This window comes from Xenia sp. Carnegie-2017, unplaced genomic scaffold (genome assembly GCF_021976095.1).
Source record: "Xenia sp. Carnegie-2017 unplaced genomic scaffold, XeniaSp_v1 HiC_scaffold_14, whole genome shotgun sequence".
Classification (NCBI taxonomy): domain Eukaryota; kingdom Metazoa; phylum Cnidaria; class Anthozoa; order Malacalcyonacea; family Xeniidae; genus Xenia; species Xenia sp. Carnegie-2017.
The window spans coordinates 13,437,738-13,465,414 of record NW_025813447.1 but is presented as its reverse complement, the minus strand read 5'-3'; the positions used below and the strand labels follow the sequence as shown (position 1 = coordinate 13,465,414).

The window sequence follows — 27,677 nt, the reverse complement described above, 5'->3', positions numbered from 1 at the left end:
AGCAGAGCTTGTTATATTCTATTTGCTGACAACATGCAAAGATTAAAATGACTGGAAGATGTTTTTTTGTCAAATGGATAGACAAATTCACTAATTGAATGCTTTGAAGTGATCCAAAAGAAAGATGGCAAGAAGGTTGTGTGTGTTTGATGCTTAATGAAATGTCAATTCACAAACATGTAAAATGGAAGGCCATAAGTTTGTGTCTATGTAAACATTTGTACTGAGATTGATGATGACTGATGCAGATGTGAAGCTTCAAACTGTATAAGCCATTGGGTTTTATGTAACTTAATGTTTAAATCATGTCATATCTTTGTCAAAATATTTTAGAGTTTGTTTGAATGTTACTAATAAATGCACTATACTGAAGCATTAAAGATTCAGTGATGAAACCTTTAAAGTTGTACTGTATATTTCTTATATATTTTTATATTTCTTCAAGAAAAATTTGAGCTTATTTACCTATTCAGAAGAGATTTATCAGCATTTTGCTGTTTAAAGAAAAGTTTTCACTTTTCAAAGCTTTTCAACAAATTTTTGATGAGATTGATGATATAGAAATATAATCAATAACTTTCTAATTTCTAAAAGAAGCTTTCATAAAAGTACAATAAGAATGTAATTCAATGCATGACATATCTAGCACTTCATCATTCTTGTCAAAACAAGATGATACTCAGAGAACAAAATGCACTACCAACATGAAATTTATTATTGAGGTGAAGACTGTGTTAATCATTCAAATTTTGCATTATATTCAAATTAGGAAAACAAAACAAAGTGAAAAAAAGGTAGAAGTATTAAAACTACAAATGAATTATAAACACCATTGGAAGCATAAGTGTTTTGATGATTATTTGCATTTTGCCCAATTCATATTCAATACAACAAAATCAAAATGCACAACTACAAGTATTCAGTTGCTTTTGAACTGTCAAAAAGGTTACTTAAAGTAATTTCTACTATTTTTGTTTTATTTACAAACCTATGCAGACTTGAGTCTTTGAAATTTCATATGAAACTCAATTACAGAAAATCCGTAAAATGCAGAGATTTAATATTACTTGAAAAAACAAGTAAAAAACAATTGCAAAAGAAATTGATTGCATGAAAAGACAACAATGATAACAAATAAGCTGAGTGAAGTGGAGATGAACTATGATATACTTTTTGCTAAAGAGTTTAATGATCACAAGTTTGATGAAGAAAACACGCAATCTGCATTCATACATGTAATATATAGGTCTTTCGTCAAGTTATAAATGCATCCTCGTAGTGCAGATAACTGACAACCACAGTTGACTCGCTGTTATGAATTTAAGGTTTTACCTGATTTTCACAAAATTTTGAACAAATACACATACATTTTCCTCACTCTTTCAGGAGTGGAAATTGTGAAATTTTAAAAGCGAATTTCAAATCTCAAACGGACGAAATCCATGTTTTTACAACATAGAAGAAGCTTGAGATAGGTCATTATTATAGAACTCAATGGTGAAACTGGTGATTTGAGTAAGTGAAATCGAATAAAGTTTACAAAACAGGTTATGCTCTAAATCTTTGATAATTTCTTTTGTAAAATCTTTGTCAAAATGCAAAATTTGCAAGAAAGTAATATATGACAAGAAGAAAAGCTGATTTATCTAGAACAGAAACGTCTTATAAAAAAAAAAGACGAGATGTTTCGTTTTGCTTGAAATTTCAGTAAACTAAGGAAAAGTTTTCCTTCTTTGCAATGTATAACTAAAAAGAGAAAAATAAAAGTTTAAACTAAAGTTTCATCTTTGTTTAATGAGACAAGAAACATTTTCTTTTCTTCAGAATTTCAATGTTTTGAAGTTGAAACAAGGAGAATTTGTGTGGTTAAAGTTTTAAAAAGTTTAATTTTTGAAATTCCTGTAATGTAGTTTTTTGTAGATTCTCATAACTAACTTATTTGATATCTTGTTAAGATACAAAAAATTTTGTAATTCTTAACGAATATACATCATTGGAGAACTTTTGGAAACGATATAATAAAGTCAATCTTGATAAATTAGCGTTAGAAAAGGAAAAACAAGATTTACTCAATGAAAATACGCAACTTCGTGCAGTCCTCAAACAATACCTAAACGGTACATCAAGAGATGTTTAAAACTTTTCATGAAGTCCTTGAGACCACAATACTCATTGAAGAAATTATTTTTTAGGTATTTCTGTCAATGACGAAATCCTAACTCAGGATAATCCGTTATTTGTCGTGAATAATAAGACAAATGAAAAGTAAGTAGCTAGCTAACTTTTGTGATTATTAAAAAATTTACGTTTTTCATCACATCCTCATGTTAATTTATTAATTTATAGGTTTATGGTTCCAGTAAACGAAGGTAGAATAAAGAGATCAGTTCCTGTAACAGTCGTCGAAGCAGCTCACGTCATTAAAAATACTATTTGATGAAATTCCTGTAATTTTGTTCATTTTAGTGCTGTAATATATACTTGGTATGTGTTTATTTGTTAATAACAGAAACATTTGTTTTGAGAAAATATTTGCTTTGAACGAACAATATCAAAGAAAACGATGAAAATAGAAAACGTAAATATTTTGTAGGTGAAAATTGTATATACATAACATTGCGTTTGATTTATAGACAGAAAAATATGAAGTAGTTCTTGAAATACTGTTTAACTCGAAATGTCAGTAGCGTCAACAATCTTATTCTCTGCAATTGCCTTCAAATGCCATCCAATGAAGTACAAATGCTTCCAAGTATTAAATGTACGTAGCTACTTCAATCTTGCAATAAATACCTTAATTTAAAGTTCCTCGACACTGCGCAGCTCCACAAAGACATGGAATTTTCAATGCTTTCGAGTATTAAATGTAAGTAGCTACTTCAAACTTGGAATAAATACCTTAATTTAAAGTTCCTCGACACTGCGCAGCTCCACAAAGACATGGAATTTTCTCGTCTTCAATCGGAAATTTATAATCATAAGTGATTTCTTCGTTTACACCGATATCGCGCTTTGAATATATGACGATTTTCTTCTCCGATTCAAAGGTCACAACTTTCGCATAGCAGTTAGGCTGTAAAAATAGCGATAAAATTATCAAACAGCAGAAAGGACTTGACTTAATCATCAAGTGAGACCACAGGATGTTCAAAATTAAAAACATACAAATTTGTGTGAATCGAAATAAAAATTGATAAAGCTCGTGAAATTATGCGGACAACTGATTATAATTAATCATTTTAAATGAGGTGCCTTGAAGATAAAGAAATTATGTAAGAAATTTAAAAGTTAAAATGGATCATTAACGTTTCGTTTGGATTAAAAAAGATTAAATAATACCGACAATGCTAGTATTATGTTTTGATTAATTATTATCATTATTTCTTTAGTTTACCTCACAGCAATGATTAATAAATCTTGCTAAGTTTCCATATTTTGTTGCATCAATAATTGTGTCAGAATCCACTCTAAAAAGATAACTACTTCCTATGCCAAGACGCTCGTAACGTTTCTCTCGATCGTCGGCAATCGCCTGTCGTATGACCTCACCAACATACTCAATTACCATCTCATCACGAGCAATAGGTTCGAGTGCAAACAGACCCCAATCATGGATACAAGATTTGGAGAAAGTCAATTTTTTCTTGCGAACCTTGGTTAAAAATAAAGCATCGTTAATGAAAAGATGTTTCTAAATAAATCAAGTATAGATAAATAATTGAGAGTATAGGGTATGTGTGAAATAACTGCAAACTTGAGTTAGACGGAGGGTGAAGTAACTGCAAAATTGAGTTAAACGGAGGGTGAAGTAACTGCAAAATTGAGTTGGATGGGGTGAAGTAACTGCAAACTTGAGTTAGATTGAAGTAACTGCAAAATTGAGTTGGATGAAGTAACTGCAAAGTTAGACTGAAGTAACTAAAGAGTTAGACGGATAAGTAACTGCAAAATTGAGTTAGACGGAGTAAACAAAATTGAGTTGGATGTGAAATAACTGCAAACTTGAGTTAGATGGAGTAACTGGAGTTAGACGGAGGGTAAAGTAACTGCAAAATTGAGTTGGATGGGGGGGGGATGTATCTGCAAACTTTTAATTGAATGGGGGTGAAACACTGCAAACTTTGAGTTGAAGAGAGGATTGAAATAACCACAAACCTTGAGTTGGTTGAATTTAAGAATATCACCAAAATCTTCCAGTTGAAACGACGCTGCAAGTCTGCGTTGAAGAGCTCTATTCTCACGTGATTGTTGCTTTGCCTTATTTGCTTCCTGGTAAATAAAAATAAGAACACATTGAAAGTGTACTGGGATATCCACCTCAATCCCCTCTTAGCACTATTGTCTCTACCTAGAAAATCAACACTTTCTACAAGTATTTTCTACCTTTTCAATAATTTTCTTGTTTGTAACGGCCTCAGACATGTCTACTTGTCGTCTGGCAGCTTCCAAATATTTTGCTTTCTCTTTCATACCAATTTTATAAAAACCTTCACATCTTGCACAGCCAGATTCGTGAACACGAATGCCACTAGCCTCTTGTTTGAACCTTTTTCCTTTGTTAACAACACCAGTTGAAGTAGCTAATTTTTATTAAGGGTCATTTTTTAAGGCAGTGAGTATTATATTCCTCGGGCGTAAAAAGAGTTTATTCCTAATTTATCATTCAAATAATGAATAAAATATGGATATTTTGATTCAAATTCAATGAAAGATGATGATACTTTGTGCTGCAATTGATGAAATAGTGAACTTTAAAGATTTTTTACAAAAAGGATACTAGTATGGAAAGACCAGTATGCATGAATAACAGAATCTGAATCAACTTGAGAGAGACTTTCAAAACCAATCTTGAGGTAACTTGCATCCTCATGATCCAACCCAGAGAGAAGAAAGTCGTAAACAAGTCTATCGTCCTCCCAATATGGTCGAAGATCAAACTGAAGTGGGTGTTCAACTACTGGTGTATGTGTAGGTTTTGCTGTTGTTTCTTCATTGCCTCTCTGTAATTCATTCTCTGTGATTACAACTGGTTTTTTATCTTCGAAGGCTGAATCATCCGAAGTAGACATAACTTTCTGAGGCATGTGTTTATGTGATTGAATTATACTTGAAGCCTCGCTAAGATTACTTTCCTCATTGTTCATATTTTCAAATTCTTTCTTTATGACAGAAGGCTCTGAATCACAAGTCGATGAAACATTGTCAATAGTCGTTATACCTGTGGTCTCTGTTGTTAACGTACATCTACTGTACGGTAAAATATCATTATCCACGGTTATTTTCTCAGTTCCATCATCAACGGTAGTAATATCAATGGGACTAGCAGTTGGAGTAATTGATGCATTTGAAGGCATTGTAACCTGTACAGGGGACTTAACAGGTGTTCTTGGAGGAGTATCAGGTGGCGTGTGAGGTATTTTGGGTGCTGAAAAGGATAAAGGTAAAAATTGATATACAGGTACAAATATGACAACAAAAATATTCTTACCTGCAATTTCTTTTTGCGTTGATTTTGACTGGTCTTCAGATTCGGATGTTCTCCGTGATGTCCTACTTGTCCTCTCCCATTCACTATCATCTTCACCAGTCTCTTCAGAGTCACTTTCCTCAGATTGTGAGCTTTCTGATTCACTCATACTGGAGTATATGTTCCTGTAGAGACTGGAACCCAGTCTTCCACGCTTTTCTACACGTAAAAGATATTTTTAAAAAAAAACAATAGTAATTAAATTGTAAACTTTTTACTCATAATTCATTAAACGTCGTGACTTGAACTACCTTCATTTCGGACACTGGTCGCAGGTGGTGCTTCCATATTGTCATCATCAAATTGACATGGTGACCCAACACTTAAATCATCACCAATGTCTAAACGAAGCCTTTTTAATTCACTGTTACGTTTTACAGTTATATCCGAGTCACTGTCGGTAGCCGTTCGTTTTTGATCGCGATCGGGACTTCGATGTGTTGTGCGTTGTGGGCGGCGTTTTCTGAATGATGGCATCTTGGGAAGAGAAGCGCGCAGTCCTAAACCAAGAATTCCACCTTGATTGATGGTCGTCGATAATGGTGATGTAATATTTGATGTCATATCAACTGTATGTGAAGAAACAGTTGTGGAGGAATTCGTCAAATTCAATACAGTTTCTGACTGAGAAATATCCTTAAATTAGAGAAAACAAAGATTGTTTATAACAATATTTACACAAAAGTAGACAGGGACAGGTTACCTAACCTTTGCTTTCTGAACATTATCCCACCAACCATCTAAGGCCTTAAAAGCAGAATTTTCCACAAGTCTTTTGAGAACATCTTTTTTCAAAATTAAAGCGAGTTCTTCTGCGATCCTTTTCAACACTTCTTCTGAAATGCGAGTTTTCCAGTTCTTCCTATGAGGCATACGCTGTTCCTGGGGAGAGGGTAGGGGTCCCGAAGGGAACGTAGGGTAAGTTGATGGAGTGGGCACTCCGTTCAAGGTCGACACAAATTGTGGAGGATATGTAGGATGAAATGCAGGTGGTACTAAGGGATGAGGAGGGGGAATAGTTGCTATTGATAGAGGTGGTACGGGCAAACGATGGGCAACAACAGGTACGGCAGAATATGTGGGTGGTGGGGGTATAGTAGGATTATAAGGAGGCATGAAAGGAGGAGGTATAATTGGAGGTGCTGGAGGGTAGGCAGGAGTAAAATTGGGTAGTGGAGGTGGAACAGGGGGCACAGGTTTATTTATTTCAAGTGTTTCTTCATTTGAACTGATTGATGAAAGAGACATGGCATCATCATTATCCTCTGTTGATAAACTTTGTATCTTTTTATCCATAGAAACATCAGCCTGTTCATCTTTAACTTCAACTTGATTGGGTAATGGTGGACATGGTGAGTTGTCTGTTGGATAAGAGGGAAGCATGGAAGGATAACATTGATCAGTGATAGCAATGTCTTCAGGCTGTGTTGGTGATGATACAGGAGAAATATCCTCAACTTCAGGTACAAATTTTTCTCTATTTTCAAAACTTGTGTTCATATGTACAACAAGATCTGAGAAAACATCAGGTGGTAAAGGTGGTGGCTGTATGAACATATTATCATGGCTAGATAATACTATGTTTTTTCCATTGTTTAGTTTAGTACTTTCTATCTTGTTTAGTCTGTCTTTCTTTGACAAACTATCTTCATTTTTCATATCTGGTGTCATGGATCTTTTTTCCTTCTCGTAGGAATCGGAGCGTGGTCTCGGTGACCTTGATCTGCTGTCAATTTCTCGACAATTTTGGTTCACTCGATTCCTTGATACTTCTTCAATAAACATAGATAAAATAAATACATGTACATAGAACACCTAAATTTATCCATGTCACAATACGCTCTATCACAAAGTGCAAGAATCATCATTATACTTTGGTAATTGTCACAAAGGCACATTTTCAGTAGTCATACATAACTATGTATATTTTTTAATGTTATCCATACCTTTAGTGCTTTTGAAACTTTTTTCATTGCCATAGCTGTCATCAGGATCACGACTTTTACGACTATCACAATCATTATAACTAGATCGCCAAGACTCTCTTCTATCAAAGCTCTCTCTTGTATAATGATCTTTGTAATAACGAGAGTCTCTTCCTCTTTCTTCAGATAATCTTCTAAAGCCTCCATATTCTCGTTTTCGACAATCATAATCCTCCTCACGGCGATTACTCCTATATACGTCTCTAGAAGCTGATAAAGACATGCAATTTTTTAATGTTCCAAAAACATCTTAAAAGATAACAAATTTCATTTTCATTAAAAAACATCACCGTTCTTTTTATTCCTCTTGAAAAAGTTACAATCCTATCTTTGTGAAAATTTTCTGGTATTTTTTTGATCTTGGGGTAAAAGCAATTGCTATTTTACTAACCTTTGCTGGATAATTTATAATCTTTGTTTTGATATCGATCCAATTTAGAAGAATTGTGCACTGGAGAAGGTGTACGACATTTTTCATGCATAGGTGGAGGACAATCAGGGGGTGGTGGAGGAGGAAGTTGTATCTTATCAGAAGGGGGTGAGACAGGTTCAAACATGGGAGTTTTATTTTGTTGAGTGATAGACATTGGCCATGATGGTGACTTAGAAGGAAGTTTTTCTCCAATTACAATATTTGTGCAATTACGTTTTCGTGGATCAGATAGTCCCATGGAGCCTGGAGTTGAGGGAGTGCTGTTTGCAGGTGATGAAATAGATGGAGGTGGGGTTGGTAATATTGGACGACCCACAATGCGCTCAATTGATGGTGGTGTTTTATGAGCTGGATCAACAACAAAGTGAGGCTTCTGTGAATATTTCATTTCCACTACAAAAATTGAAAAACACCTCAATCACATTATTACCATGATATGGGGGAAGGGAAACTCAGGTAACACAAACGTGATACTATTGATTACTTAGTGTAAGATGTATTAACATTTGCAATACATTGTTCATATATCGTATACAAAAACAACATGATATTTTTCAAAAATTCATTACCTTTATGTTCAAACTCAGCTTGAACAATACAACCCATAATGGAAGTTCCATCCAATTTAGCAACAGCAAGTTTAGCGCTTGCCGATGTAGAAAATCCAACTCGGGCCTTCCCCAAATGACGTTTTGTAATGGGGTCACAAAATATCTTAATTCCTTCAATATTGCCAAATTTGTCACACATTTCTTGCAAAAATTTCTTGTCAACATTATCATTGAGCCCATTAAGGATAACATCACGCTGTGGTGGAATTCCAACGTAATATTTATCAATCTAAATAAAAAGATGTTGGAAGACGCGTTCAATGAACCAGTGTTTTTTTACTATGTGCTTATAAAATACGAGTGTTTCATTGGACAAAAGTGCACCAAAGTTGCTAGAAAATCTTCATGAATGAAATAGCATTTAGACGATTGTTTTTCGTTATGAAAATCTTTTTTCCGCAGTATTAAACCTTAAACTTTGGAACGGGCAAATCAGCTTTTGTTCTAGTTGACCATAAACGTGTACGTCTTGAACGCGGATCTTTAGGAATGACTGCAGCTTGCTACACAAAAACAAAATAAATTTGTGAAGATGACGAGATATGTCTTTGCTTTCCATTTCAGTCGATAACATACTCCTTCAAATTCCCCATCAAACCGATATATTTTCTGAAAACCTCTGCCCTTTAACACTGGATCAATAATGAGTTTATAATTTCTCTTTCTTTCCCCGTCCAGTTGTCTTGATGAAGGCTGCCCATTATGAACTGAAAGAATAAATATATATTAATATGGAATTTTAGCAATTATCGCACAAAAACATGCCTCCAAAACAACACAAACTTGAGCTAGCTCCAACTCCAAAGGTGTTTTTATTGCTGACATTAATGAGGTGATTGTGATGTCTTGAATAAGAGCTCGAGCCTTGAGACATAACTTCATTAAAAATTTTGCTGAAATCTTAACATCATAGCCATAGTATAAGCATTATCAGTCAAATAACAAGGTAAATATTTGCACAAATCTGCTTTCAAGCACTAACTGTCGGCCATCTTGTTTTGGTTTTTCAGAGAATTACTCACGCATGCGTAGTAGTAAGCTTTTCACGCCATATTGATCCGCTGGGAGCTGGACTAAAATTGGTAAGGACGGATCTGGAACCGGATAATGTCGAGGTAAAATCTCCCCCCCATCGACCACTCTTAAGTTCCAAGATTGACAAATAATTCCGTGTCCTACAAATATACAAAATCCTTAATGGTATTGTACTAGGCAAAGGCCAAAATAATGGTCAAGTTTTTTATTAAGGTTGTATATCGTGTACTAGTCAATTTGCTTCAAATCTACATTGGAAATGAAATCCCTAAAAGATTGATGGCATTTGTCTTGATTTAGATGAAGAATTGGATTTAGTAGATTTTGCCCCCGCCCTCATTTTCCCCCAAAATAAAGTTTTTTCAAGCATTTATATATTTTAGCTCAGTGTTTTGGCTTACGCGGTAAATTTAGTAAATATACATCACACTCCGTAAATATTTCGTGGCGCATCCCTGATAAGAACAGATTATATGCTTATACGCTATAGAAACTTTGAAGATGACTAGTCTTCACTTTACTCTTAATAATGACTACCGCTAAGGTTGTCGAAACGTCAGTTTACACCAACAGTCTTTCTCAGACTTTATTAACCTGCACGATCTACATCTACAAACAAACAGACGACTATAAATGACAGTAGATGATTGTATGTATGACAGTACTCTACATGACTATGTATGACAGTAGATGACGAAGTATTACAGTAGATAAAGAAATAGGATAGCAGATGATGCAGTATGACAGTAGATAAATGAGTATAAAGTAAATGGTTTGAACCCGGGAGTATCGTCAAAAAAACAACTCTGAAGATGACCGCTAAGGTTGTCGAAACGTCGTTCAACAACAACGAAAACAGTCCTTCTCAGGACTATACCAATCTGCACGATCTACATTTACAAACATATAAATGAGTATGATAGCAGATTATGGAGTATGACAGTAGATAAAGAAGTAGGATAGCAGATGATGGAGTATGACAGTAGATAAATGGGTAGGATAGCAGATGATGGAGTATGACAGTAGATAAAGAAGTAGGATAGCAGATGATGCAGTATGACAGTAGATAAATGGGTAGGATAGCAGATGATGGAGTATGACAGTAGATAAAGAAGTAGGATAGCAGATGATGGAGTATGACAGTAGATAAAGGAGTAGGATAGCAGATGATGGAGTATGACAATAGATAAATGGGTAGGATAGCAGATGATGGAGTATGACAGTAGATAAAGATGTGGATAGATAATGGATAGAGATAGGAGATAGAGGATATAAATAATGGATGATAGATAATGGAGTACAATGTGAGACAGATGGATAAAGAAATAGATATGATGGAGTATGACAGTAGATAAAGGATAGATGATGGAGATGATAGATAAATGCAGATGATGGAGTATGACAGTAATAAAGAGGATAGCAGATGATGGAGTATGACAGTAGATAAAGAAGAATAGCAGATGATGGAGTATGACAGTAGATAAAGGATTAGGATAGCAGATGATGGAGTATGACAGTAGATAAAGAGTAGGATAGCAGATGATGGAGTATGACAGTAGATAAAGAAGTAGGATAGCAGATGATAGAGTATGACAATACATTCAAGAGTATGTCTATATATGACTGTCGATGACGTTTCATAAGAATATTCCATAGAAGTTTATTGCATCTTAGAGTACGTAGAACATGCATTACTTTGATTTACTTCAGCGCTGAAAATGCCATGTTTTACATGTTGAAAAACAACTTTAAATCCAACTTTTACACATTAAACTTACAACACTTTTTATGTTTACTGATAAAACAAGAATGGTGTGCAATAGTGATAAACAACTCAAATTCTTTGTAATTTTGTTGTACATTAATTCATTCCTCATTTCATCGACAAAAAATGCATATAATAACTTCACTGGGATCATTTGGAAAATTTACATAATATTCAATAGATTTCTTACACGTTATTGACAGTGACGTCCCAGCTAGATAAGTGAAGGGGACAATATTTATATATTCATGTTTTAACACCTAAGAAACAAAAGATTTCAAAGAACTTAATATACCAAAACATGCATATATGAATAAAACCCCCCTCATTCATAAAGCTGGCGACGTCACTGCGTTAGTCAAGAAATGTGCTATCAACAAACACTTTATGCATTTCTTTTTGATTTTTTCCTCTTGTTGTTTTCGCCATTTTCTGTTGCCTTGGAAGTCCATCTAAAAACATCGCGAAAATTATTGGTTGCAAAATTACTGCTGTCAAGAACACACGACAAAGTTAACATACACATTGCTTTTCCGTTTCTTGCTTTTTACTTCTCTGAATCCAAGATTTCTTTTCTCATCAGACCTAAGCACCATCTCACTTTCATAATTACTACTTTTCTTCTCAGTAGTAATACTACAATCTAAGGTAGTGTTATCTTCCTCGTCTACGTGAAGCAATTCATCAATTTCCTAAAGTAAACGAGTTTAAAAATTCCCGAAGTTTCTTGGAATGACTCATGAAAAAAATCTTGAAAACGTGTGGGAATATTGCACCAAATCATGATACCTCGCAGTCTGACAAATTTTCTTCGCCTGATTTAACCAATGAGTTGATTTGGATTTGCAATATTTTATCACTTTTACTGCCCGTAAAGTCTTGTTCCTAAATTATTGCAAAAGACGTGCCAATGACTCGAAAGAGGTCAGGTATAACGACATGTATAAAAGGGAACAGAGATATAAGGAGAAGATGATCATGACGAAGAACTTGTCGGTAGACAGAACACAAGACGACGACAACAACGATACATATGAACAAAATATATATACGTTACTACACATGTCGTTAATAGAAGTTTCTTGATACCTGACATTCTTCCACGATACCAGTGTCACCTTTAGCATCAACAAAATACAAATGATCTTTTGTTTCATTGTCATTTCCATGATCAGATTTTCTTTTCTTTGTTGAAGTGTCAATTATGTGTTCATCTTGATACGTAACTATCTAATGGATTATAATTAAAGTTAAAATGAACAATATTAAAAATACTTCTGGCAATTAAACACATCAGTACATCCAAAAGGTTCTCAATTCTTTCTTCACTTTCACATTCTAATATTTTCTTTGTGATTTTTGATCCGGACAAGCCAGATATCCTTAAGTCTTGAACCAAGCTCAAATAAAAAAGAAAGTATATGCAATATACTCCAATTTTTTTACAACCAATAAATTATGTCCTTACTTTATGTTGACACTAGATAAATATGAAAGAAAGTCTTCAGGTGGTAGTAGAGACGACAAAATCTAAAAGCAAATACTTATTATAACCTAGAATTGAACACTCAAACTAAGTGAAAAATTACTAATAGTACATATCTATTTTACATACATCATCAATAAGATACAATCCTTTATGGTGAACATGAGAAATTTTCCAAGCAAGACAAACAAATCTAGAATACAGAAAGCATGTTTTAACAAATAAACTCTACATTTATAACAGTTTAAACTTACTTGATATAGTTGTTTATATTGTTCCGTACAAAATCCAGCGTCATATTTAACATCTTTCTAGATTTAACAATAAATAACGAGAGTACAACTTATTTCTGTACATATCAATATCCTCAACTAATGCTTTACCTCAAAACAGGAAAAATGTTTTGCATTGTTGACCTATCCAAAGTAAATGTTTGATTGAATACGTCCAAAATATGACTGAGGGATTCGCCCAACAATGATACAGTCATATTAGAAATAATGTCATTTATTTGTGGATTTCTACAAAATTATAATTGTAAAAACAGATGTAAAAAGCATTTATTGATAAAAACGTACAATAATAAAAATATCTCATACTTTCCATCAACAATCAGTAAAACATCAACATACAAAGCTGTGACTGAGGCCAGAGAATCATAATATGACTTTAAATCAACCTTTTCATACATAAAAGTATTATATTATTTCAATTCAAATAGGAAAAATAGATTAGCTGTCAATAGAAGTATTTACCTCATGGAAGACATCTTTGTGCACTTTTTGTTTTACATGACAATGTAGTAAAAAATGTTGAATAACATCTTTAAATCTAGACCAACTATTAAATTGCACTTAATTATTGAGTAATTTGATCAAGACAAGATTTTATTTGTTAGTTAAAACCTTGTTTAAGACAACAAAGACAAAATCTATTTATAAAAGTAAAAAACAGTGTTAAAACATAAAAAATATGCAGTAACAGACTTTGTGATGTATGAATGAAGTACCTTGATAAGAACTCTCTGCAAATGAAAACAAATTAATAAATAAGCTAATTACCATTCATTTGTAGCGTTATTTTTCTTGTATGTACTATAGATGATGTCCATTTCACTAAACAAATTTTTAGGAAAACTTTTTAAAAGAATAAAACTATTAAATGCAAAAAGTAGCACAATTGCATCACCTCAGAAAAATCCCTATTATTTCACTGAAAACCTTAAATAAAAACCAGAAATTATTCTCACACTTTTAATCAATTGTGATGAATATGTTTAAATTGCAAATCAAATTTGAAAATCACCTTTAAATCAAGAGAGCCAATATTTAAAGAGCCAAAGAGTTTCATAGCAGTATATAACACATTTACTTCATTTGAATTGGCTTCTTCATTCTGAAGAAAAAGTAAAATTATTATTTTTAGAACATGAAAAACTTTAAAAAGCTTGTTTGCTATTTTATAAGACTTTAATAAATAAATGGGCAGTATTTACCAAAACTTGAAATAGGGATTTAAACACTTTTCCAGAAGGGCAAGCCAAAGCCATTTGATGCACTATGGAATGTATCATAATATTGATGATCAACAAAATCCATTAAAATTATCAATAAAAGGATTTGAACTAACAGTAAGATTTTTTTTCTTCAAATGATTGAAGTCTTAAGATCTTGTTCACTGATCTTTCTTCTTCAGTTTCATTAAAGAAAACAAAATCAATCCCAGTGGAGCATTTTCTTTCAGGTTTGAGAAGACTATAGTTTTTTAATGAAAAGTGAGTTAATGATAAACAAGACCAAAATGGAGAAATACTGAACAAAATAAATCTATTACTTCCACAAATAATAAATATTTTCATCACTAGGTTGTAATAGAGATTCTTTCATTTGTATGCCTGGTAAAACAGAAATTGCTTCATTCAAATGACACTTCAAGCTCTCTAAAGTAAACACTTCCAATTCTACAAGATAAGGAAAGTTGGAAAAGTTATATGTATTTTATATATATCTACGATTCTACGAACGTTGAAATGAATTAACACTTTACATGATATTGAATATTTCAGCAACTCACCATTATTGATTTCTTCAGCAAGAAGCTTGAAAAATTTCCTTTGCTTTGACATTATAGATGATTCTCTATTTATTGATAAAACAATACAACATTCCTAATTATTTAGTATTGACTCAAATCTAGTCAATATTTATTAATTTACATGTGTTAAGCACGTGGCCAGCAAGCCAGCATAAATCATTGATGATGTAATCAATAGATACAAGATCACATGGCCAGCCTAAAATCTGTTTGCGATGATTAATACATCGATTTTCGAAAGAAATCTGTCAGATATTATGCTGTTGAAAGCGAAGTTAATTTCTACTTAATAAAAGCACAGTCCAATAAAAGGTATGTCTCGTCCAATATGATCGAAGATTATCATTAAAATCATAAATATCAAGACGAAATTCATCGATAATTGCACAGTGGCAGCGCTACTGCCTTCACTTGAGCTTCAGACAAAATATAGGAAAAACGTTTTTCTTTATTCTATATTTTATTGCACATCTGTGATCTTTATATAAATAAATATGTACGCGTTCGAAGCCATTTACATTTAAGTTTGTTTGAATATTTTAGTCGATATAAAAAATTGAACAACTAGATTTGTCTTCAACATTTCAACAGAACTGAATTGCACAAAAAATCTGACCAGTTCAGCCTGTAAAATCCACTACTGTGGTAAAATCACTTATGATTTACGACTTCAGGTGGGCAAGACGGCGCAGTAGTGTGACTTTACTGCAAAGTTATTTACACGGTGGCCCACAAGTGATGCATGAGTCATTTCCAAGAGTTACCATCCCCCCGGGATACCCCTGGGCATTTGCCCTGGAGACCTTTCTCGGGGGTCGGGAATTTGCTCGTAAAAGAGATGCTCGGGAGCCGAGTATTTACTCCGGCAATAATACCACCGGGGATTTGACACCAATTGAATACGCGAGTCGCGACTATTGATTTCTATTAATCGCGACATTAAATAATTAAAAAAGGTTGTTTATTGGTATTAAATAGGATCTCTCATATATCTTGTTTAATAAAGTATTAAAAAGATGTATTAGTTTGGAAGTGTTCCTATTTTCGTAATTTAAAATTAACTAATCCCGGAGAGGGGCATTTGCCACTGGCAGCTTGCCCGGGGGCTGTGTATTTGCCTTCTTGCCTTTCCCCGGCAGCGGGGAGATTGGACTATTAAAACGAAGAAAATCAAATGCCATGCCAAATTCCTTGGGGGTATCTCTTGGAATTGACTCATGCATAGAATACACGAACATAAATAGAAATACACGAACATAAATAGAAATACACGAACACAAACAGAAGCACACGAACACAAACAGAAGTACACGACGAACACATTTTGACGTAAATAATATTAAATATATAATTTTATTTTAACTATGTTGATTAAATCTACTTCATTCAGTAACTATATACTTGCAGGTTACCAATATGTACGCATGCGCACCCATTCTTTGAAATATGTATTCAGTGGTATTTATAAACGCAGTGTTTTGGGAGATATACCCAAAGGCCAAGAAATAAAAAAGAAACGTGAAAATTCATGATAGCTACAATAAATAATGACTTCCTTGACCCCAAATGTGGACACTGTTTTTTCTTCCAAACCAAAACGAAATGGGAGGGAAAACCGTTGGATCCGGTAAAAAACCCTCCAACAAAAGAAAAGATCAAAAATTTAGAAAAATTTCCTTGAATTTTTGTAGTTTTTAAAATGTTTCATACTTTTGCTGTTTTCAATGATCCGATGATCTACTTTAACATGCAGCGTAGTCAGATCGTGCGTTACAGCCGTATAGAAATTTAAATTTACATAGCGAGAAAAAAGCGGCTGACTACCCTTTTGGCACAGCAAATATTTGTGTCGGAACAAAAGAAACGCAAACTTTGGTAGAGAACAAAAAATGAAAGAGCGCCGAGTGCTAATAAAAATTTTTATATATGGACGAAAAGCAAAAACTAATAGCAGACATATATAATCATATGAAAAAATTATTCAGTACGTACGTCCTGACCATTCACTTGCCAATAACAATGAAAAATGAAATGACCATGAATCACCAAACGCACTTTTATGGTAACTTCAAGCGAAGGAAATGGGATCACTTCAATACCCCAGTTATATCATCACTCAAAGAATGCTTAGTGCAGAGTTGATCTTCTGTGAGTATCAGCTGACCACCTTTAGGTGGGTTCATATAACAATGGGGCCCATCATCATTATATGAACAAACAACTGACATCAACAAAGAAACCAAACTGCAAATGAACATTCTTGGCCATGAATCACCATAACACATGAGTAATGACAAACTAGTAAGAGTTATTGAAGTGAATGACACAGGTGGTAAAGGGACTTTCACAACTCCATCCATGTGGGATCTACAATATAAGAAAATAAGAAACACACGTATGAGATTTCATGATGAATAACTCTGCATATGACGTTAGTTTGTGTTTTTAAATTCTTAATCAGATAAATCGAGAATGAGCAAATTACAATATGTTTTCCGTTTGACGATCCAAATGGTAGAACATTCACCTACATTGCAAGAATAGCTTTAGTCAGTTCAGTTTGAGCGATGCAACAAGATTCAAACGATCAAAGGCTTAATATCATGATCAAAGCATTTTACAGTGAAAGCTTTCATCTTATGAGGCCTACCCCAAGACTAGTTGATTATTCCATGTAACTCATACTTCAGTAATTCCTTAGCAAAATGACAGAATTTACCTTTCTTTCTACAACGTTCAAATTTTTCGGTATGTCCATTGAAAAAAACTTTTTATGATTGACATCGTTGCAGCTCTGCGTTGATAGGTATCAAAGTTCGAATGCAGGTTTCGTTGACAGTTGTTTCCAAACTCACTTCACTTGCTTTCTCCTCTCAGCGTTGTATCTTATCAACCGAATTTTCTCACAAGTATCGGAAAAGGTATCTTGCTGTTGATTGAATTATGCCCAAATTATCGAATATTACCAAGTTACATCTGCAATCAAATGAGGCGTCTTAATTCCGGGAACGTTTTATCGATGACAGTTGAAGGCAACAACTTTATTTTGCTTTGCACAATCACAAATCTTTATAAACGTCACCTATGTGTATAGTTTGTTTCGTCTCAAATGAACGACATCTGCTTTCGTAACGCCTCATGGTTTATAGGTGGCAAAACTTGAAGCGAATAGTATCTTTATACATGGTGTTAAGCATGTCATTGTATGTATTTGTTCGACACGATTGCTTAATATTCGTTGTTCGTACTTGAACAATTTATGGCAGAAACTTTATGAACTTTCATCCAGCATGTTGAGGGCCGAAGAATATAAAAATTTCACGTTATCCTTCAGCTTTTAAATTTCACGTGGGAAGTAGGAAGCTGTGACGTTAAAAACACAAAATTTATTTTGTTTAATAATAATATTTTTCTTAAGTGCCTTTGCGGGCGGATTCATCTGGCCAAAATTTATGGGATATCTATCAAATGTAAACAAAACGTATTGTTGCCAACAATAGAACTCTATTCATTAGTATACAAAAAATGCAAATGACTATAGACCATTTTTCTGTGATATTACACAAATCATAAATTAATTAAGTTTATTCAACGTATTAAATAACGCAAATATTATGATTTTGGCGATTAAGGTGTTGGACACATCACTCCGGTTGCTATTCTCAAATTATGGCAAATTGGTTGTTTCAATTTTAAATGTTTTGAGAAGTTATTAAATCAGAATATTTTGAAATTGCTTGAGAAGATTTAACTGATGATAAGTATTAAATCGTTTCATTTTGCCGAAATTCATTAACGCATGGCTGAATGATGGCTACCGGGCTCATGTAATTAGGCCCGAACTTACAACATCATGCATCGTTACTTTCCATAACGACATTCAAACGCTAAAATATTTACAGATTCTAATGATTTTTTTTTATTTAAACGTATTGAAGGATTACTTATTGTCCTTGTGAAAGTGAAAAGCTCCTAAGGAGCCAATCACTATAAAAAAATTTAGTCATGACGTCAATGTTAACATGTTTAAAGTCGTGGGATTTCACTTTAACAGAAAATTAGTCACTTTAACTTTGTAGAAAGAAAGTCATATTATCTCTTTTTACCGAAGAAGTACAGAAGTATGAGATACATGGAATAATCAACTAGTCTTAGTGTAGGCCTCGTAATACGAAAGCTTTCACTGTAAAATGCTTTCATCGCGATGATAAGCCTTGGATCATGTGAAACTTGTTGCATCGTTCAAACTCAACTGACTAAAGCTATTCGTGCAATGTAGGTGAATGTTCTACCATTTGGATAGTCAAACGGAAAACATATTGTAATTTGCTCATTCTCGATATATCTGATTAAGAATTTAAAAACGCAAACTAACATCATATGCAGAGTTATTCATCATGAAATCTCATACGCGTGTTTCGTATTTTCTTATATTGTAGATCCCACAAGAATGGAGTTGTGAAAGTCCCTTTACCACCTGTGTCATTCACTTCAATTACTCTTACTAGTTTGTCATTACTCATGTGTCATGGTGATTCATGGCCAAGAATGTTCATTTGTAGTTTGGATTCTTTGTGGATGTCAGTTGTTTGTTCATATAATGATGATGGGCCCCATTGTTATATGAACCCAACTAAAGGTGGTCAGCTGATACTCACAGAAGATCAACTCTGCACTGAGCATTCTTTGAGTAATGATATAACTGGGGTATTGAAGTGATCCCTTTTCCTTCGCTTGAAGTTACCATAAAAGTGCGTTGTCAACTGTAATCTATCGAAATGATGATTCATGATATCAGTAGCTACTTTATTGGTAGATGATGCTGGTACATAACTGCATATGTACGTATGAACATACATTAACATTGAAATGATTCGACTATAAAAATGGACTATATTCTACGAAGATGGAAAACAAGCGAGGGGAAAAACACGATCCGTGTCTTGTGGTTTGTAAGTTGTGTAGATAGGTGTTGTATGAGTAACTGCATGAAATACTTAAAAAAAGGATCCTGATGGTCTATTTTTATAATTTGAGTGTTAATCATGAGAAAACCGAAATTTAAAAAAAGTCAAAAGATGTCACTTGCTATGAGGAAATAGCTGGCTTTCACTCGCTACTTTTTACTAAATTTATTTAACATTTATAAAAAAAATTGCAATGCTGCAAGTAGGCCTCATTGAATTTCCAAGATAAAAATTTGTTACAATAAATTTCTACAATATGCGCATAAAAACTGGGCAGCGAAAGCGCGGTGAAAAAAAAGAGGAAGAGACCGACCTGTCGCATGGATCAGACTGACTAGGACAATGCTTGGATGACAGGTAAAAAATAATCGATCGTTCTTTTCAATATATTTAAAGTCTGTTTTTGTTGTTCATTCATTATACTGACATTTATAACGTGTGTTTTATAGAGTAGCTATGTCTGTAGGCCTATACTACTGGACATGGAACGACCAAGTCCGACAGAAGCACTAAGAAACAAGCGTCCTTATTGAAAGATTCAGACTTGCGGCTTTTACTATGCATAATCTTTATCAGTATAAAGCATTTTCAAATTCAACCGTGAAAATTGAAATTCAAATTTCCGTGAAACTAAATTTTCACCATTGTTAAGTTTTCTTACTAAACACACGAGTGAACGCCAGCTATTAATGAAAGGTCTTAATGAAGCAATATGGAAATTTTCTAATCGAATAAAGTCTAGTAGACGTCAAAAATTATTTTTATGCAAATCATGACGTCATTTTGGTCATTTCATTTTTCATTGTTATTGGCAAGTGAATGGTCAGGTCGTACGTACTGAATAATTTTTTCATATGATTTATATATGGCTGATATTAGTTTTCATTTTTCGTCCATATGTAAAAATTTTTATTAGTTCTCTACCAAAGTTTGCGTTTCTTTTGTTCCGACACAAAATATTTGCTGTGCCAAAAGGGTAGTCAGCCCGCTTTTTTCTCGCTCTGTAGATTTAAATTTCTATACAACTGTAACGCACGATCTGACTACGCTACATGTTAAAGTAGATCATCGGGATCATTGAAAACAGCAAAAGTATGAAACATTTTAAAAACTACAAAAATTCAAGGAAATTTTTCTAAATTTTTGATCGTTTCTTTTATTGGAGGGTTTTTTACCGGATCCACCGGTTTTCCCTCCCATTTCGTTTTGGTTTGGAAGAAAAAACAGTGTCCACATTTGGGGTCAAGGAAGTCATTATTTATTGTTGCTATCATGAATTTTCGCGTTTCTTTTTCATTTCTTGGCCTTTGGGTATATCTCCCAAAACACTGCGTTTATAAATACCACTGAATACATATTTCTAAGAATAGGTGCGCATGCGTACATATTGGTAACCTGCAAGTATATAGCTACTGAAAGAAGTAGATTTAATCAACATAGTTTAAATAAAATTATATATTTAATATTATTTACGTCAAAATGTGTTCGTCGTGTACTTCTGTTTGGTTCGTGTACTTCTGTTTGTGTTCGTGTGCTTCTGTTTGTGTTCGTATATTTCACTCGTGGGCCATCGAAATTTAGCCTATTTAAAGATAATGGCAGTGTTAATGGAAAGTTGTTACTTTTTATAATAATATTTGATTTTGTTATAGACAACCAATGGCATCTCCAGTTTGCATTAAATTACATAACATCAAAATGGTGAAAATCAAATATGAAGGAATGTTATATGAAGTAGCCACATCTGGCTATGACAATCTTCTTAATGACTTTCAAAAACACATACCAGAAGTTAAGCAACTTCTTTATGCCCGACCATTGACTGAAGATGATTTTAATCAACTAACTGATGAGAGCGTGGTGTATGCTAGTGGTGATGATACATTCACACGATTGGGAGGAAGTCACGGATTGTTTCAACTTGAATGTAGACAACCGAATCAAAATGGGCAAAACATTCTGGCTATAACTGATTCAACAGAAGTAGCTAAGCTTCAGCCGGATTTATCGTTGGTGGACACTTATTGTTCCCCTCCTTCTCTCTTTATCGAGGCTCCACCTGACACTTCACCAATTGATACAGTTGCTGTTGCTAAAAGAGTACGAGAAGTTTTAGAAAAACACAAGATAAGTCAAACAATCTTTTCAAAATATGTCATTAAACGTTCTCAAGGTACAACAAGTGATTTGTTAAGATGTCCCAAACAATGGGAGAGGATGAGTGAAGATGGTAAAGTACCATATCGCCGCATGAAGTCATGGTTAGATGGTGATCTTCAACATAATTTGGAAGTGTTACTGCAGATTAAACAAGGTAACAGTAAAAATTGGGTCAAATTAATAAAATTATGACAGAAAAGCAACTCATTATTGTTCCCATTAAATATGATATTTAGAAACTTAAAAAGGGCAATATTTTAGTATAAGAAACTATTGAGTTTAGCTTTTAAAATCTAAAGTAAAATCTTTTCCATTTTTCATTTAGTGGATATCTTGTTATCTTTAGGATTTGTAACCGTATTCGCCTCTTGATTTGAGTTTTTAATAAGAATTTTCTTTGACTGTTTAAAATCTTTCATTCAGGACAGGATCACCTTTCCATGACAGCGTTGCGATGTAGTCGAACAAGATTTACGGATGAACAGAAAGATGCTTTAGAGTCTTTTATTTCCAAAAATCCGCGATTACATCATGAAAAACTTGAACAATTTGCACGTGAAAATCATCTGACCATTTCGTCCGTCAGAAACTGGGTTAACAACCGCAAGCAGAGAATGAAACGCGATTCATCTTCTGGAGCAGATGATAACCCACCGAAATGTTTGCGTTTGGAAAGTTCATCTAGCGAACTTATTGGTATGGAGCAACAGTATGAGAGCAGTACAAAAGATGAAAATTTGCCTAGCATGTTAAATACATCAAAGAACGAAAGAGGAAAGATAACACCACTTCAGTTTGCAGCAACAACAGTCACAGCGGACTTTGATGATTCATGTTATGATGTCGAATCTCCTACAACTAATCTCGTTGAAATAACACCTTTAAAACGAGAAGATAATATTGAAAAGCAAACTTGTGTGTACGAATGAATGTGCGTATTTTCGATACACACGTTGATCAATATTATTTACACATTACAGAAAATTTATAAGAAGATATATTTCAATATCGTCATAATCATATGAGTTTAAGACGTTTTTACTCAATTTATTATTTAATATACTTACAATCATATTGTTCCATTGATTTATAATATTCCATTGATCATTAAATTTATTACATAAAACTACACCAATTTCTGTATTGAAGATCAAAGATGTCAATTTGTTATATTTACATAGACCATTTTGCTACGAGTATCGTAACGTGAGTTGGAAATATTTTTGAAATTTTAAGAAACCAATAAAACAATAAGTGCTAGTTTCAGAAAATAATCAATTTGGAAATGAAAATGATCGCTACTGCTATGTATAGTATGTGGGAGAGTGCGTACGTCGAGAATTACTACGAAGAGCTATGGTAAAGTTAGTTGAAATTTATCATAACATCTTCATAAGTCGATATTTATCCTTCCTTAACGACTTTAAAATGATTATTTATCAACTTTTTACGCGATTCGTCTAACTCCAAACATCAGCTGAATATTTTCCTTTATTGTGTAGATTTTTGATGAAATCTTCAGCAGAACTTTCGCTCATGTCACCATGTTTATGAACAACATTGACCAAAGCATCATGAACATCTTTAGCCATGTGTCGGGCGTCTCTGATTTAAAAATACGTAATCAATGATTAATGATCCTTACTGAATCGCTAGGAACACAAGATCAATCAAAATCAACAAATCTTTACTTTACATACCCACAAACATAAACATGACCATCATTGTTCAAAACATTCCACACAGTTTCACTATTTTCCACAATTAAATGTTGTACGTAACGTTTCTCAGGCTAAACAAATAGAAAATAACTGCATATCATGTTATCTCTCCACCTTTTTCTCAGTTTATCTAAATGACAAACCTGATCTCGAGAGAAAGCAACATACAAATGAGAAATTGTCCCCTCAGCGTGATAATTTTTAATCTCTTCTTCATATATATAATCCTCAACTTTGTGACGACAGCCAAAGAATAAAATTGTATCTCCAAGTGGTTTACCTACAAACACAAACGAGAGTCATTATTAAATTGAAAAGAAAGAGAGGAATCACAATTTGTATACAGAATGCTTATACGAACCTTCCTTTTTCTTTACATGTCTTTCCTGAATGAAACCTCGGAACGGTGCAAATCCCGTACCAGGCCCAATCATGATGACTGGCGTGCTCGGTTTAATGGGTAGACGAAACAAAGTCTTACGTATAAAAATTGGAACCCGAGGAATTTCCACGACTAAAAATATACACTTAAGAAAATAAATCATCGTGATAATTTATATAAGTAGATTTTGACAGCAGTATTTCACCCGGCTGTGAGTTGTTTCAACAATACCCAATACATACCGTCAGGTTTTTTTTCTGCAAGCCATGTTGTAGCAACACCTTTAATTCGTCGATTTAGTCGTGTTTTATAATCAACGACAACAGCAGTAATATGTATAGAATGAGAGTAGAGCTGTAAAAAACAAAGTGCAGCGAGGATTTAATACGTATAGGTATCAAAGCAAATGGACTTATAAAAATTTTTCAAATTTCTCGACAAAAGGGAGATTAACAATAACGTCTGAAATAAAAGTTAGAATATGAAGATGTCAACTAACTTTAGATGAAGATGAAATAGAATAATATCTACAATGAAGTCGTGGTAAAAACTCCAGTAAAACATCAATAGGTGGTCGAACTGAAGGTAAATCTTGAAGAACATCTATAATGGTACGATGATCATCCGAAATCCATTCTTTAAAGAGATCCTATAAATGTATACGGAGTATTTTTCTAATCAATCATTTGAATTGATGGATAATCTCTCAAAAGAAAACTAAAATTATAAAGTTATTTCAATAAAGTTCGTTCTGCAAAGTAAAAAATCATCATTGACATCACATAATTATTGCCACTCATACCTTTCCTTCATCGTCATTTTTTGTGATTTTCTCAAGAAATTCTTTGTCTTTAGAATCTTGAGCATACTCGATCAATCCATGAAGAAGATTACTTTTCACTTTACTCGTAATGTCAACATAATAAAGCAAAGCTGTACGGTATGTAGTTGGACAAGGAAAAGGATTCTTTTTGTTTGACTCCTCTGAAGTAACAACAATGTTGTACGTATATAATTTTTTAAATATATTTGATCATTCAAGGAACAATCACAAAATGAAGTCAAGTTTAGCATAAGATTAAATAATCAACGCTACAACAATCCTATTTATGAAATTTGGATATTTTATACATGGTACAAGTAAAATCGTTAAGTCAAAAAGATCTTAACGCATTGTCGCACATACCATCTTTGTTAACAAGGGAGAAAACAACATCTAAATCAACATTTAAAATCTCGCCAATTTTCAGCACAAGTTCTTCGTCATTTATAGGATAAACAGCCACATGATCACCAGCATCATATCTTTGAAAACATAAAAATTTATCATAAGTAAAGAACGTTTAAATATTACAATTGTAAACGTTTTTTAAATGTTTGCATTGCAACCTTAGGTGTGAATGGGAAATATCCAACTCAATATGAAGACATGATCTATCACCACCATGATGGAGTTCGCGATTGACGACGACTGGTGCTAAAAATGGATTCTTTTGATCATATGGTCTGTGAAAAAGATTGTAAAGTTATTGAATTGATTTGTAAACAATGACTGAAAGCCAGTATTAAATGGTAGACAATAACAAATAATATACTTCATTTACTTACGGATTTTGATTGTTATAAGAATTTACTTTTCCCATTTCACCAGAGAAAACTTTATCTTTTGATAGATCCGTGTGAATATTCAAATCATATTGTCGAATATTGTCCTGTGATAGCCTAGGTCAGAAGAGAGAATGCAAACAACTTTATTAGCAGTAATATTTAGCTTATTTTAGTTATTGAATGAATTGGTATTTCAGCCAAGTAACATACGTTATTGCATTCATGTCAATACCAAAATATTCAAGAACTGCAGGCCACATTTTCTCTTTCCATGTAACAAAATCCTTTTCAATGCTATAATATCAAGCACAAAAAATGAGCACAAAGGCAATGTGTGCACTAAGTACTGTGAACTCAGAGTATATAAAAGTTAATAAAAGATAATGAATGGATAGTGATGGATGAACGATTCAATTGAAAAAGATAGTAAGTGATAGCTGGGATTAATGTGCTGTAGATAAAAATTACATGAAGTAAACAATGAGGTAACATACTCCTCATCATCATCACCAAAACCAGCATCATAAAGTCTAGTTGAGCCAAGCTCTTCAAGTCGTTTGTCAACATATTTTCCCATTACGTTATAATGCTCATATGTCTTGTTACCCAAACCAAATACCTAAAACAACAGTTGTTGGAAAAAATGAGATTCTCTTTTTCAATACCTAAGCATGTTGGTTGGGCAGTTGTTGCAAAAACAACTAAACTTACAACATATTTTAAATTGTCAAGTCCATTTTGATCATTTTCTAGCCATTCATTAAGTTCACGTGCATTGTCAGTAGGATCACCTTCACCATAGGTTGCCACAACAAATATGACAAATGAATTTTTGATTTCCTCCAAACGAGACAAATCGTCCTGTTTTTATTAAGTAATTCATAATCATGACAATTTAACAAACTTGAATGGTACTTAAATTTTATTTTAAAGATCATAATTCTCACCCAAATTAAATACAAACATAAAATCATCAGCCACAAACATCACTGAAATTACCATTTCATATTCCTCTGGATCAAAAACAGAAGCCTTCATTCCATATTTTGATGCATCTTTTGCTAAATGGTTAGAAAACTCCTCGGCTGTTCCAGTTTGTGAACCAAAGAAAATGGCAATTTGCTTATTCTAGAAGTTGAAAACTCTCATTATGAATTTAAATAAAATGAATATTGATGGAAACAAAATATTTCTAGAGAATAACTCATATCCTCACAAATATAACGCACCCCCTTTTTCATTTTTTCAATAAAACTTAAATCCTTTACAACATTCCTAGAAAAACAACAGTAAACAAAAAATATTCAGAAATACCTCAGTCTTCAGCAAGAAATACACATATTTTTACTAAAATTATTTAAAGAGACTGATCACATTCTTGTACCAGGTAGTACAAAGCATAGAACAACAGTACAGTATAGAGAAAACCACTGTTTATGTTTAGTAAAAAAATTATTTCATAAAAAACCAATGCAATTACACATAACCCACGTTAAATAATACTGTTTCAAATGAAAGCTAAACGTATCATTTAACATGACAATATTTGATATTTCACAGTTACTTTATCACATATAATAAGTTAATCAGAGTTTGTCATAGTTACCTTGTATCTGTATCAGAAGTTTCTTTTTCGTCTTTCTTAGGCTTTCGAAAGAGAAACCAATAAAATAACACACCAACAAACGATGAAAATACGAATATATCAACAAATCCAACAGGTAAAGCTGAAGTGTACTGCAATTGTTTTACACTATCATCCGACATTCTAAATTTTTTAAGTCAAATTATTCAAATAGACGTATTATTAAAACCTTATATTAAGCATGCAGTGTAATATCTGCATAAAACTTCACGACGCACTTTCACAATTGCTTCAAATACAAATGCGATGAAGAGACTT

The 27,677-nt window shown here is 33.3% G+C and overlaps 5 protein-coding genes across 5 annotated transcripts; 2 read left to right on the top strand and 3 right to left on the bottom strand.

Annotated features, from left to right (window-relative positions):
- The first annotated feature begins 1,595 nt into the window (after nucleotides 1-1,595).
- LOC124435323 (dynein regulatory complex subunit 2-like) lies at nucleotides 1,596-2,661 on the top strand. Its single transcript, XM_046985259.1, has 4 exons — nucleotides 1,596-1,614; nucleotides 1,956-2,117; nucleotides 2,193-2,265; nucleotides 2,347-2,661. Exons 1-4 carry the CDS (start codon nucleotides 1,596-1,598, stop codon nucleotides 2,435-2,437), a joined length of 345 nt encoding a protein of 114 aa, XP_046841215.1. The 3' UTR covers nucleotides 2,438-2,661.
- LOC124434298 (histone-lysine N-methyltransferase SETD1B-like) lies at nucleotides 2,571-9,550 on the bottom strand. Its single transcript, XM_046984187.1, has 14 exons — nucleotides 9,340-9,550; nucleotides 9,133-9,263; nucleotides 8,967-9,059; nucleotides 8,515-8,785; nucleotides 7,904-8,338; nucleotides 7,474-7,722; nucleotides 6,236-7,299; nucleotides 5,779-6,163; nucleotides 5,489-5,686; nucleotides 4,778-5,425; nucleotides 4,384-4,580; nucleotides 4,156-4,269; nucleotides 3,395-3,652; nucleotides 2,571-3,073 (listed from the first exon to the last, which is right to left on the bottom strand). The coding sequence occupies exons 1-14, from the start codon at nucleotides 9,428-9,430 to the stop codon at nucleotides 2,900-2,902; spliced, it is 4,308 nt and encodes a 1,435-aa protein (XP_046840143.1). The 5' UTR covers nucleotides 9,431-9,550; the 3' UTR covers nucleotides 2,571-2,899.
- A 1,860-nt stretch (nucleotides 9,551-11,410) lies between these two features.
- Nucleotides 11,411-15,053, bottom strand: LOC124434301. The gene is made up of 18 exons (XM_046984190.1): nucleotides 14,916-15,053; nucleotides 14,676-14,802; nucleotides 14,472-14,596; nucleotides 14,338-14,399; nucleotides 14,148-14,237; nucleotides 14,031-14,062; nucleotides 13,904-13,957; nucleotides 13,598-13,682; nucleotides 13,442-13,521; nucleotides 13,226-13,363; nucleotides 13,097-13,153; nucleotides 12,972-13,035; nucleotides 12,825-12,886; nucleotides 12,657-12,756; nucleotides 12,446-12,586; nucleotides 12,146-12,241; nucleotides 11,879-12,048; nucleotides 11,411-11,808 (listed from the first exon to the last, which is right to left on the bottom strand). Exons 1-18 carry the CDS (start codon nucleotides 14,965-14,967, stop codon nucleotides 11,742-11,744), a joined length of 1,602 nt encoding a protein of 533 aa, XP_046840146.1. The 5' UTR covers nucleotides 14,968-15,053; the 3' UTR covers nucleotides 11,411-11,741.
- A 72-nt stretch (nucleotides 15,054-15,125) lies between these two features.
- LOC124434304 (homeobox protein cut-like 2) lies at nucleotides 15,126-23,337 on the top strand. The gene is made up of 3 exons (XM_046984192.1): nucleotides 15,126-15,248; nucleotides 21,556-22,217; nucleotides 22,487-23,337. The coding sequence occupies exons 2-3, from the start codon at nucleotides 21,563-21,565 to the stop codon at nucleotides 22,990-22,992; spliced, it is 1,161 nt and encodes a 386-aa protein (XP_046840148.1). The 5' UTR covers nucleotides 15,126-15,248; nucleotides 21,556-21,562; the 3' UTR covers nucleotides 22,993-23,337.
- LOC124434299 (NADPH--cytochrome P450 reductase-like) lies at nucleotides 23,043-27,656 on the bottom strand. Its single transcript, XM_046984188.1, has 16 exons — nucleotides 27,381-27,656; nucleotides 27,004-27,049; nucleotides 26,774-26,902; nucleotides 26,486-26,635; nucleotides 26,269-26,393; nucleotides 25,985-26,068; nucleotides 25,775-25,888; nucleotides 25,556-25,672; nucleotides 25,353-25,471; nucleotides 24,969-25,150; nucleotides 24,666-24,815; nucleotides 24,409-24,520; nucleotides 24,146-24,298; nucleotides 23,928-24,064; nucleotides 23,764-23,855; nucleotides 23,043-23,668 (listed from the first exon to the last, which is right to left on the bottom strand). Exons 1-16 carry the CDS (start codon nucleotides 27,539-27,541, stop codon nucleotides 23,524-23,526), a joined length of 2,016 nt encoding a protein of 671 aa, XP_046840144.1. The 5' UTR covers nucleotides 27,542-27,656; the 3' UTR covers nucleotides 23,043-23,523.
- Nucleotides 27,657-27,677: the final 21 nt, after the last annotated feature.